We start from the raw sequence: 12523 nt of genomic DNA on the forward strand, positions 1-12523 counted from the left end.
CTCCCGGGCCTCTCCGCTCCCCTCCCGCCCCGCGCTTACTGTACTCTATTTACCACCCCAGCTGGGCTGGCCCCCGCCCCGCCCACCCCACGGGGATTGGCTGCGAACGCGGAAGGACCGAGCGCTCGCCCCGCGCCCGCGTCCGCCAATGGGGGCGCCCGCGCGGCCTGATGGACGCGCCGCCTTCCACCAATGGGGATGCAGGGAAGCCGGATCGTGCGCCCCCGGCGAGTGCCGATAAAAGCCGCCCCGCCAGGCGCCCGGCTTCATTCTGAGCCGAGCCCGGTGCCGAGCGCAGGAAGCTCCGCAGGCGGCGGCGGCCTGAGCTCCTAGGCAGCCCGCTCCCTCCCGGTCTCTCCTTCCCCGCGCGCGGTCAGCATGAAAGCCTTCAGTCCGGTGAGGTCCGTTAGGAAAAACAGCCTTTCGGACCACAGCCTGGGCATCTCCCGGAGCAAAACCCCCGTGGACGACCCGATGAGCCTGCTGTACAACATGAACGACTGCTACTCCAAGCTCAAGGAGCTGGTGCCCAGCATCCCCCAGAACAAGAAGGTGAGCAAGATGGAAATCCTGCAGCACGTCATCGACTACATCTTGGACCTGCAGATCGCCCTGGACTCGCACCCCACTATTGTCAGCCTGCACCACCAGCGACCTGGGCAGAGCCAGGCGTCCAGGACGCCGCTGACCACCCTAAACACGGACATCAGCATCCTGTCCTTGCAGGTAAGACGTGCTCCCGGTGCCCCCGCCCGCGGCCAGCGGCAGACCCATTGTCGAGACGGCCGCAGTCCGGGACTTACAGATGAGCTAATTAACTTTTATAAAAAAAAAAAAAAAAAAAAAATCTGCTATAGATTGAGTCGTGCGTGAAATCGCTGATAAGTTCTGACACGTTAATGCAACTGTGATTCTGAATCTTAGCATAAACGTGTTTAATGAAAGTTGCTGTTCTGTGGGCTCCTAAAAAAAAAAAAAAAAAAGGCCCCTTTTCCTTAAGATTGTCTCACACCGCCTTTCATTCCCTTTCTCTCGCAGGCTTCTGAATTCCCTTCCGAGCTCATGTCAAATGACAGCAAAGCGCTCTGTGGCTGAATAAATGGTGAGTGTTTGCTCGCGCCTCCCGTTGGTAAACTGCCTCTTGGAGTGTGTGTGTGCGCCCGCGTGTGTTTTTATATGTGTGCGCCGCGTGTGTTTTTATTTGTGTGGGGAGGTGCTTTGTGTATCTGCAAAATTGGGGGGGTTAGTAAATGAATGTGTACTTAGGGGTATTACACGTAGCCCGTTGTCTTCCTAAACCGCGTCTGAGGGGGCTCCTGGCTCTGGTCACTCAAGATCACAGCACATTTTCCTTTAACATAAAAAAGAAACGAAAAATACCCAGTTAACTTCCTAGGAAGGCGGCTGAGGAAAAGGCGTCCTGGCTTCTGCCACACACGTCACGGCCTGGCTCCACTCTGCTGTTGCTCTGGTACTATGAGGTACTAACCTCCATCTAATTAATCTTATCGCCACAAATTCCATAGAGATCCTCCTTCCCTAAAACCGGAGCCCGTGGAGATTGGGCTGGCCAGAGCATTGCTTCCCTGCGCCTGACCCTGTGATGTGGGATTCCGACTTCCCTATCTGTTAACCAAAGGGCTGTTTTCAATCAAATAATTGTTACAAGAAGCAGACTGGCGCCTGTGAGCACGGCTGTTGGAGATCCAAATAGGAGATTGCGTTGGGAAGTTTTTCCCTTGAGTCTCTGCTATTTTCATGTTTAATTTTCACTGTCGAGGCCGAGAGTGTGTGTTGCATCTGGACGCCAGGGTTTGCCCAATCTTTGAGTGTTTGGTGGTTAAATGTTCAAACTGCGGCTTCCTCCTGGCGCCAGTCTGCCCGCCTCTGCCCTTAGGTTCCATTCTCCTAAAACATGCCTCTCCCCCAATCTTTTGCAGGTGTTCATGACTTTTCTTTTTCTTTGCACAACAACAACGAATCCACAGGATCTTTTCAGGCGCTGAACTTCTTATTTTTCAACCATTTCACAAGGAGAGAACAACAAGTTGAATGGACCTTTAAAAAAAAATGGAAGGAAAACTAAGAGTGATCATCTTCCCCAGGGTGTTCTCTGACCTGGACTGTGATATTAGTTATTTATGAAAAAGACTTTTAAATGCCCTTTCTGCAGTTGGAAGGTTTTCTTTATATACTATTCCCACCATGGGGAGCGAAAACGTTAAAATCACAAGGAATTTCCCAATTTAAGCAGACTTTGCCTTTTTTCAAAGGTGGAGCGTGAATACCAGAAGGATCCAGTATTCAGTTACTTAGATGAAGTCTTTGGTCAGAAATTACCTTTTTGACGCAAGCCTACTGAATGCTGTGTATATATTTATATATAAATATATATATATATTGAGTGAAACCTTGTGAACTCTTTAATTAGAGTTTTCATGTATAGTGGCAGAGATGTGTATTTCTGCATACAAAGTGTAATGATGTACTTATTCATGCTAAACTTTTTATAAAAGTTTAGTTGTAAACTTAACCCTTTTATACAAAATAAATCGTGTGTTTATTGAATGGTGATTGCCTGCTTTATTTCAGAGGACCAGTGCTTTGATTTTTATTATGCTATGTTATAACTGAACAACCCAAATAAATACAAGTTCAAATTTATGTAGACTGTATAAGATTATAATAAACATGTCTGAAGTCAATACCTGAATTCTGAATGGTTTTTAAGATCTCTCTCTCTCTAGTTAATTTAACCCCTTCTCCATCCCTCCCGCCGCCCCGGAAGCCGTAGAACTTGGGTGCCGAGAAACTTCTAATCTATGTGTGGTCTGAGCCAGCACTTGGGGGCAAAGGCCTGCTTCGGGCATTTCAGAAGAGCTGACCCAGCTGGGAAGTCTGTAAACACAAGTTTCTCTTAGTCTGCAGGGAATTATTAGTTCTAAGGCTTGGGGCTGTGTTTCAAACCAAGAAATTGCTGTGGCCCGGACTTCTAGGGGTTAGATCACCCAAAATAAATGTGGAGTCTGGAAGGACTACCTGTCTGAGTAGGTGTTCAGATACTTTTGGAGGATATGAAATTGCTTGTGAATCGGAAGGACAAAGTCCACAGGAGTTCAGGACATGGTTTAAAAGATTTCCTTTCCGGGAAAGTCAGAAAAGACCCCCGGGTGTTCCCTCACTGTTGGCCGCCCGCGACCCTGCGCCCGCGGGAGGTAAGGCTGTAACAGGGCCCCGCGCTCTGCCAGCCTCCCAAGTTTCCCTGTACCTCTAACACCTGCAGCGCACCCAGCCTGCGGCGGACAGGGCTGGGGTGGGGCCCACTTTCCAAGACAGGTGGCTGTTAAATCGCCCTTCACCCTTGACTGCACCCCCGGACTGCCGAGGAAGGGAAAGAGGGCGGGAAAGGAGACCGGCCTTCTGAGTCTCAGGAAGAACCTGCGGCCCCTTTCCACTGCGGTCCTCCCCGGGCAGCTCTGGGACCCCGCTTTAAACACGCAGTGAACGCGAATACGTGCCTAAGATGCCTGTGTAGACACAGGTTCCCACACTGGAAGACAGAACTTAGGTGTGAGAGGGCGGGGAGGGAGGTTCTGGAGGGCCGGGCCCAGGTGGGTGGGACCCGGAGGAGGAAGGCGGGAGGCCGGGCGGGTGGGGACGGGCGTCTCACCTGGGGCCGCGCTCGCCGGCCCGGCCCAGCAGGTGTTTGGGTGGCGCCGCCGTGTCTGCCCTGGCGGCGGTGGCGTTTCCGGCCCTGCCACGGAATCCGTCCAGGGGAGTGCGGGGCCAGGTGTGGAGGGGCGGCCTCGGGCCGGCCGCCCAGCCTCGCCGGCCTCCCGCATCCCCTGCGGCGGTGGCGCCCGGGACCCTCCCTCCTCCCGGGCGGGCGTCGGCGAGCCGGGCGGGGCGGCCTTGCCCGGCGCCCCCCGTGCCCCGTCCCGCGTCCACGCCGCCGGGGAGCACGTGCTTGGAGCCGGGCCGTCGTGGTGGTTGACAGTCATACCACCGGGGACGCCGCTCGGCCTGCCGCACCGGGGCGGGGCGGGGGGGCGGGTCACCCCGGCCGCCTTTCGGACCGGACACCTGAGTCGGCCACCTGTCGTCGGGCCGCGCGGCGGCGGGAAGCGCGAGGACCCGTCGCTGCCCGCCCGCCCCCACCCCGTCCTTTTCTTCGGGCGCAGCCCCCCGACCCCCGGACACCCCCAGCCTCGGAGGCCGGTGCTCCGCTCGCCGGGGCGAGGGGCTCCGACTCGGACCGAGGGGCTTCTGCAGGGGCTCGCGGGCTTCCCGGAGGAAGCGGTGCGGGCGGGGCCCTTTCGAGCGCCTGCGCGGTCCCCGGGCGCCGGGCGCCGCTTGCCACGTTTGGACGACGACCCCGAGCAGCAGCGGCGTCCAGGAAAAGGGGCGCCTTTCGGAGGAGACTTTCCGCGGCGGAGCGCGGGCTGCCCTTCGGGGTCCGGCCGGTGGAGGCCGGGCGCCACCTGCTGGCCGGCGCGGGGAAGGCGGCTCGCGGGCGGGGTCCCCGGGCCCCAGCGATGGGGGAGAAATCGTAGGGGAGATCCCGCGTTTGGATATAATGAACGTTGGAGAAAGATCGCCTCTCTGATATGTGTACAGTCGTTTCCACGTGTGACTCTTAGGTCGTCTGTACCGCGTCCTAACTTAGGATCCCCTTTTTGCAAACGAGTGTCTACTACCAATTCTACACTCCCTGCTGTCTTGGATTTTAATGCAAGTATCAGACATCACCCCCAGACTCCAAGACATTATGACTTCATTATGGAGAGAAATAAATTGGGAAGTTAAATGAAAGCCAGAGAGTTTTCCCTTCTCTTTTCCTTACATTTATTTTATTTTATATTTACTGAAGTGCTTAATAATATTACCCAGGAGCTCCACTGTTGCATTAAAGGAATATGGGGTGAAACCCAGCATCCTTCTCTTAGTCCAGATCTTGATGAAAATAAGCCAGGCTTTCTCCTCATGCATGACCTGACTCTAGGATGTTGTTGTAATAGAGAGTTTTGATCCATTTTGGGCAGAACCCTTTAATTGTTAGATGGTTTTGGGGGGGGTGGATTTTGAATCACAATTTGGGAGCACATTTGGTAAAACATTTTTATTCTATTTATTGATTCTACTTTTCTCTAGTGATTACACTGATTTTTCCGACATGAATGAGCCTTACATTTCTGTACTTAATCCTACTTGAACATAATGTATGATTACTTCGCACATACACTGTCGGATTCTGTTAGCCAACATTTTACTTGGAATTTTTTAGAATAAAATACAGCCTTTGGTTTCTTTTCTTGTGCTGTCCTTATCTGTTTTTGGAATCAAGGTCACACTGACCTCAAACAATAAATGTGCAGGTCAGTTTTCATTTAATTTTAATTCTCAAAGCCATGGATAAATCCTCGAAGGCAGGCAAACACGTGGTCTCTCTGCTCTATAGAAACTGGACTCACAGATATGAAGGGCGTAAGGAAGGACATACAGCAGTCCGTGCACAGACCCTGTCCAGGGTTTTACTTGAATGGTGAAGGGGCTTCTGTGGACAAAGATGTGGAAGTTAATAAGGAAGAGCGTTCTTATCAATAAAGCATTTGTTGTTGTTCAAGGATAATTATTTACAGGCCTTCCACATTGTGGTTGTGCAGCTCCAGAACTCTCCAAAGCCCTGTCAGCCTGGCTCACCGCACACCCTTCCAATTTCTGACGCCCTCTGCTCCAGGAACGGGGCCTCCCAGCCCGGACTCTCTTTCTGGGTGATGGTTCTGCTCAGGTTTTGAACGTCTGTTTCCTCATAAAGATCATCTGAGACAGAGATGACAAAATACCAACAGGTATTTTGTTTAGTGCTGATACTGAGAGCGAACAGAACATCAGTGTGAGGACCTGGCGGGGGGGGGGGGGCGCTTCCTGAAGGAGGGCACCAACCCCAGCGTGCGGACATTGACCCAGCAAGAACTTGAGACAAGGTTTCGCTCCCCGTGAAGCAGGGAGTTGGAAGTGAGACCGTTCTCGAAGGCCGGTAATCAGAGTTACAGTGTGGACTGAAAAGAAAATTATCCTTCATCCAGGGCGATCATGGTGAGGCCCATCTCTCCCCTGGAACTCAGGAGGAAAAGAAACATCTCCCTTGAGAATCCATAGCCACAGATCTGCCCTCCTGGGGAATGGAGATTTAAATGTATAGTGCCCTGTTCAATTGAGAAATTCTAATGCTGATAAATTAACATAAAAATCGTTCCTGGTCCGTGATACCCACGGGGTATTTGGAAGGAGTGAATGCAAAACTTCTCCAAAGAGAGACAGAAGCCCTAGATACTGACCACACAAAATTCTCATATTCAATGACTTGCTGAAAGTAGGTTTACAATTAAAAATTTTATAACCTACTGAAAACCAATTTACAGTAAAAATAAAATTGGTAGATACGATGAAGAAAAAGATTAGAAACCAAAGAGCTGTAGGCTCTAAGGTAAGGGTAACTAAAACGGTTCAGGAGAAGAAATCAAAGAACTAATTAAAAACATAAGAAAATCGCAAGGTACAATCACTGAAATTGAAAACCCAATGGAAGGTTAAAACCCAGATTTAAAACACGTAGAGCATTTCTAGATGGTAACAATGAACGTCTGAAAAGAAAATTAAGAAAACGATTCCAGGGGTGGGAAGCCTGGCTGGCTCAGTCCGGAGAACAAAGGACTGTTGATCTCAGGATCCTGAGTTCGAGCTCCACACTGGGCATGGAGCCTATTTTTAAAAAGTAAAAGTAAGAAAACAATTCCATTTACAATGCCATCAAAATAAATAAAATACTTAGGAATTAATCTAGCCAAGGAAGTGAAGACTTGCACACTGAAAACTGCGAAATGTTGCAGAAAGAAATTAAAGAAGACATAAATAAATGGAAAAACATCCCATGCTCATGAATTGGAGATTTTAATGCTGTTAAAATGTCAATTCCACCCAAAGCAACCTGCAGATTCAGTGCAATCCCTGTGAAAATCCCAGTGACATTTTTTGCAGAAATAGAAAAATTCATCCTAAAATTCGTATGGAATTTTAAGGGACCCTGAAGAGCAGAAGTGATACTGAAAAAAGAAGAACAAAGTTGGAGAACTCACAGTCCCTGGCTTCAAAACTTACTATAAAGCTACGGCAGTCCAAACAGTGTGGTACAGTATAAGGACAAACACACTGACCCATGGAATAGACTACAGAATCCAGAAATAAAGCCTCATATATGTGGCCAAATGATTTTCAACAAGGATGCCCAGACCATTTAATAGAGAAGGCCCAGTCTTTTCAACAAACGGGAGATCTACATGCAGAAGAACAAAGTCAGACCCTTCTCTAACATCACATACAAAAAATAAACTCAAAATGCATCTAAGACCTACACATAATGGCTTAAACTATAAAATCCTTAGAAGAAAACATATGGCACAAGCTTCACCACATTGGAATTGACAATGCTTTCTTTGATATGACACCAAAGGCACAGGCAACAAAAATAAAAACTGGACTTCAGCAAAATTTACAACCGTGCCTCACTGGACACCATCAACAGGGCAGAAAGGTAAATCACGGAATGTGAGAAAATCTTTGCAAATCGTAGATCTGATAAGGGATTAATTGCCCGCATATATGGAGGCCTCCTAAAACTCAACAACAAAAATCAAACAACCCAATTCAAAAATAGACAAAGGGCTTGAATAAATATTTCTCCAAAGGATACATGTGAATGGCCAATAAAACATGAACAGAAGATCAGCATCACTAATCACTAGGGAAATGCAAATCCAAACCGTAATGACATTTCACATTCATTAGGGTGGCTACTATAAAAACACACACAACAAAACAGAAAATCACGAGCATTGGGAGGATGTGTAGGAGTTGGAAGTCTTGTGCACTCCTAGAAAGAATGTAAAATAATGAAGTCTTTGTGAAGATCAGTATGGCATCCCCTCAAGAAAATTGAAAAGTAGAATAACCATATGCTCCAACAATTCCATTTCTGGTATATATCCAAAAGAATTGAGGCAGGGTCTCAAAGAAATATTTACGTCCATGATCACAGCAGCGTTATGCACAATAGCTAAAACACGGAAGCAACCCAAGTGTCCATCAACAGTTGAGAGGCTAAGCCCCATGTGGTATAGACAGACAATGAAATACTAGCCTTAATCAGGAAGGAAATTCCAACATCTGCTGTAAGACGAGCCTTGAGGACATAATACGAAGTGAAGTAAGCCAGTCACAGAAAGACAAGTATCATGTGATTCCATTTCTCTGTGGGTCAAAATCACAGAGACAGAAAGTACAGGAGTGGGTGCCAGGGGAGGGGAGAAGGGGGAGCTTAATGGGTGCAGAGTTTCAGCACGGCGAGATGAAAGAGTTCTGGAGATGGATGGCGGTGATGATGGCACCACAACATGAACGGACTTAATACCATGGATGGATGTACTTAATACCGTGGAATGTACTTAATACCAATACTTAAAAATAATTCAGATGGTTCATTTTATGTTATGTGCATTTTACCAGAGAAAAAAATTTAAGCTACTAGAGAGAGAATTTGAGAACTGGGAGATGGATCAGGGGAAATAACCCAAAATACAGCACAGAGAGATAAAGGCTCACAGCGATGAAATCAAGGTAGGACCCAGAGGGTGGGTTGGGAAAGTCGGACACTCAGGCAGACTTTACCTAAGGTCGCGCAACAGAGGGGAGTGCGGAACAGGTGATTTGAACTTGAACATGAGACACGCCGAAGTGTCTGACAAGCCTTTAGTCAAGCTAATGTGCCACACATACGTATGTCCTGAAAATTGAAGAGAACAAGTCCAATGGCACAAGAGAAACTCACAGTGAAGTAATACGTTGGCCTTTACACACAGAAACAGGTGGTATGTTTTGTTTGTAGTAAGTTCAGTACGCGTGGAAATGACATCAGATACCAGCTCTCACTCAGCAGACGGACAGCGGCCCAAAAGCGTCCATACACTTTGTTGACAAGACTGCGGGGGAACAATCTTATCCATGATAAAAAGGCACCACCCATATGCGGAGGAACTGGACACCGGCCAGCAGGACTGTGTATGCGTTTACTCCTTCACCCAGTGGGCAAATGATCGGAAACAACGTAACTGTCCACCAGGGCAGCAGGGGCGGGTCAGAAAATCGGTGGAACATCCTGACGCTGCCTTGTGAAGAGGAAGGGCTCTCTCTACACTGATGTGGGCTTTCCAGGGTGTAATGTCAAGGGCAGGATAGTGTACGTAGCAGGCTAACTTTTGTGTCAGAGGCAAGTTTTAGGGGTATATGGGTGGCTTCGTCAGCTAAGCAACCAACTCTTGATTTCAGCCCAGATCATCTCAGGGTGTGAGACTGAGCCCCGCGTCGGGCTCTGTGCTGAGAGCGGAGCCTGCTTGGCATTCTCTCTCTCTCTCCCTCTGCTCCTCCTCCTCCACTCGTGCACTTTCTCTCTCTCTTTAAAAAGAGGAAGAAGAAAACCATAATATATACATAGAGATTCATCTATGTTTGTATTTGCAGAGAAATAAAGTGGATAAACCAATTGACATGGCTGCTGATGGAGGAAGGCAGAGGGCTAAAACAGAGAAATGCGACATCTCTAAAGGTAGCTCGTTATGTATTTTTGATCATGATGTAAATTTTTTTAAAAATTAAAGAAAAAAGCAATATGTAATTTTAAAAAAATTTTATAAATAATAGAACAAATGGGTCTAATTGCATCTCGAGTTGGTGATACACCCGTGACAAGCCATCGGTTACCCCAGCTGGCTGCGGCACATGGCAGTTTTACTCAACGTGCCCCCTGGAGATAGTCTAAGGACAGGAAGAGCTGCAGAGAAATCGTAAAGGTCATTCACTTGTCATATCGTCCGTAAGTGAAGTGCTGATGGGATGAAAGTGAAGTGCTGGCTATTGTTCTTTTCAACTGGTAAATGTATGTTGTAAGGTAAGTGAAGAAGTAATCACGCTTCATGGTTTAGGGACCAAGATTTTTATGTAAGACAAAGTAGTTACAAGGAACAGTTAAAGAAGAAAAAGCCCCAAAACCTTAGATTTGAACTGAAAATATTAATTTAAACTCACTGCTTCTCTTTTAAAAAAATATTTTTCTAATGTTCCACTGAAAAAGCCTAGAAGCAAAGGTGACTTGGCCGCGATAAGCAGCTCCCTATACCAGTTTGCGTTCCCCAGGACCATCTACCCCTAGAAGTAAGCAGTTTCTTGGAGAAATGGTTGATTCTCCATCTAGGGCAGGAAGTAAAAATAAAAACAAAAATAAAGAGGAGACGAAAATAGAATAAAACTCTCCGCGTCCCAGGGAAGGCTTCTAGAGCACTGACTCATTTAAAAAAATGGATAATTAAAGGGAAATGGAAAGTGTTTGTCCTGGGAGCGCCTGAGTGGCTCAGTCCATTAAGAGTCCAACTCTTGATTTCAGCCCAGCTCGTGATCTCAGGGTCGTTGAGATCGAGCCCCGGACTGGGCTCATGTACTGAGCGTGGAACCTGCTTAAGATTCTCTCTCTCCCTCTCTCTCTCTAAAAATAAAAAGATAAATAAAATTAAACATAAAATGCATTTGTCCTACCTTCCCTGTATAAGCTGTAGATCAGAAAACCTCAAGAGAAGGACAAAATTAGCAAACCACCATGTATAGCCCCTCATATCACAACGAACGTAGGAACTAAATCCCTAGCAAAATCACTAGGTGACAGATTGATGGGCGACTCCATGATGACATGATCAGGCTGTTTATGAGGAAATGCTTACTTGAACCTCCACGTCGGTCACTACTAATCCAGACAAAGGATCATGAGATGTGTCCCATAGAAGGACACGACATCACTCGTGAAATATTTTTAGGAAAGCATGTTTTCTAATAACCCAATTTGAAATAACATAAAGCCTTTCCGTCTAACTTCTTGTCTGTGGGAAGTGAGCAGAAGGCCAGAATGGGGGTTTCCTCACGACAAGTGGCCTGGCTTGGTCAACACATCGGTGACACTAAGGCAGGGAGCTTGGGGAGGATGAGGGAAGAGCTGTCCTTGACGACGTAAGAAATATAGCAGGCAAATGCAAGGAATGGGTCTTGTTCAGCTTCCTAAACTCTCAACAGGCAACCGTTCGAGGCAGCTGGAGACGTTGGCACGAACACAGGCATTACGTGATGTTACAGAATTAGCTCCACGATGTGAAGTCGGTCTTATGTCACACTAGAGAGCGGCCCTGCCTTTTTAAGATGCTTACTTGGGTATTTACAGGTAAGGTGGCATGAGTCGAAGAATCGCTCTAAAATATTCCAGAAGTGGTCATGATTGGTAGGTCAGAAAGTCCTTTCTCCAAAGGTTCTGGCCTCCTGCCATGTGGCTTGGCATCCTTGTTCCCTCCCTCAAGGTTGACCTTGACCTACAGCGCAGGTGAACTCTCCTTCCTCACCTGGCTCAGCTGCCTTTGCCGCCCCCCCCCCCCCAGAAGAGACGCCGCTCTGTGAGCCCAGGGACACCAGCGTCTCACCAACAGGCAGCAAAGACCATCTCTACAAAGCCCACCCGCGTCTTCCCGTCCTTGTCCTCTCTCTCTTCTCCTCTGTCATGAGCAGAGAACCGTACATGTGTGTCCACATATATGCTGATGCCTTCCTCTCAGAATACCGTCCTCGTCTTAAGTAAGCAGCCGGCTACAGACAGTGCTGCGGGACGCACCTTGCACAGACAGTCTTCTAGCCAAGTTCCATCGGATCTGGAAGAAAGTTCTCAAAACCTCCCACATTCCTTCAAACTTCTACGTCTTAGAAAATCCTACAGAAGCACCGCAGACCAGGGGATGGAAGGGCCATCCTCAATGTTCTCATTTCACCAGAATTTGCCAAAGCCTACAAGGGGGGGGGGGGAATATTCCAAAAATGCTAACTGAAACTTTAATCCTCTAAAGTAAAATATTTAAAGGAGAAAAACAAACAAACAAAAAAACCCTCCAATTTAAATTTAATCCATATGGGTTGAGCCAATCCAGCTTAAATCTGTCTTGACGAAGACAGAAATCTCGGGGCACGTTTGTCAGGCCCTGGATTTGTGGCTGACAGTGACTTTGGAGAATTGTCCGGAAACTCGAGCGGCCTGGAGTGTGATCGCTGCACACTCCAGCTGATGAAGAAACAGTCGCAAATCACCCAGGGACGCGGGAACGTGTCCTGCTGATTCTCCCCCCGCGGGCTGTCGTCCATGAGAACAAGCGCTCGGGCCGCAGCCGCTCCCGCTGCCCAAGGAGACGCTTCTTTCCAGGGCTCAGGTCCGAGGTGTCCGACGGGTCACGTTGACTGTTACGTTTCCTAGTGCCTTTGCTCCACAAACACTGACCCGATGCTGTCTCCGCGCCCCACACTCTTCTAGGTGCTGCAAAACAAGGGTCCCTGCCCTGATCGGGGGGAAAGACGTGCATTCCAGCAAAGAGACTGAGATCATATACAGGAA

The 12523-nt window shown here is 48.2% G+C and overlaps 1 protein-coding gene across 1 annotated transcript; it reads left to right on the forward strand.

Annotated features, from left to right (window-relative positions):
• Window positions 1–252: 252 nt before the first annotated feature.
• ID2 (inhibitor of DNA binding 2) lies at window positions 253–2705 on the forward strand. Its single transcript, XM_082744322.1, has 3 exons — window positions 253–726; window positions 1039–1102; window positions 1941–2705. Exons 1-2 carry the CDS (start codon window positions 379–381, stop codon window positions 1093–1095), a joined length of 405 nt encoding a protein of 134 aa, XP_082600448.1. The 5' UTR covers window positions 253–378; the 3' UTR covers window positions 1096–1102; window positions 1941–2705.
• Window positions 2706–12523: the final 9818 nt, after the last annotated feature.

Source organism: Mustela nivalis (assembly GCF_964662115.1).
Source record: "Mustela nivalis genome assembly, chromosome: 8".
Lineage (NCBI taxonomy): Eukaryota > Metazoa > Chordata > Mammalia > Carnivora > Mustelidae > Mustela > Mustela nivalis.

Bases quoted from the DNA above. Each gene is read 5' to 3' on its own strand.
- ID2 (XM_082744322.1), top strand. From the start codon at position 379: ATGAAAGCCTTCAGTCCGGTGAGGTCCGTTAGGAAAAACAGCCTTTCG. The intron at 727-1,038 runs GTAAGACGTGCT...TTTCTCTCGCAG, and splicing joins TCAGCATCCTGTCCTTGCAG to GCTTCTGAATTCCCTTCCGA.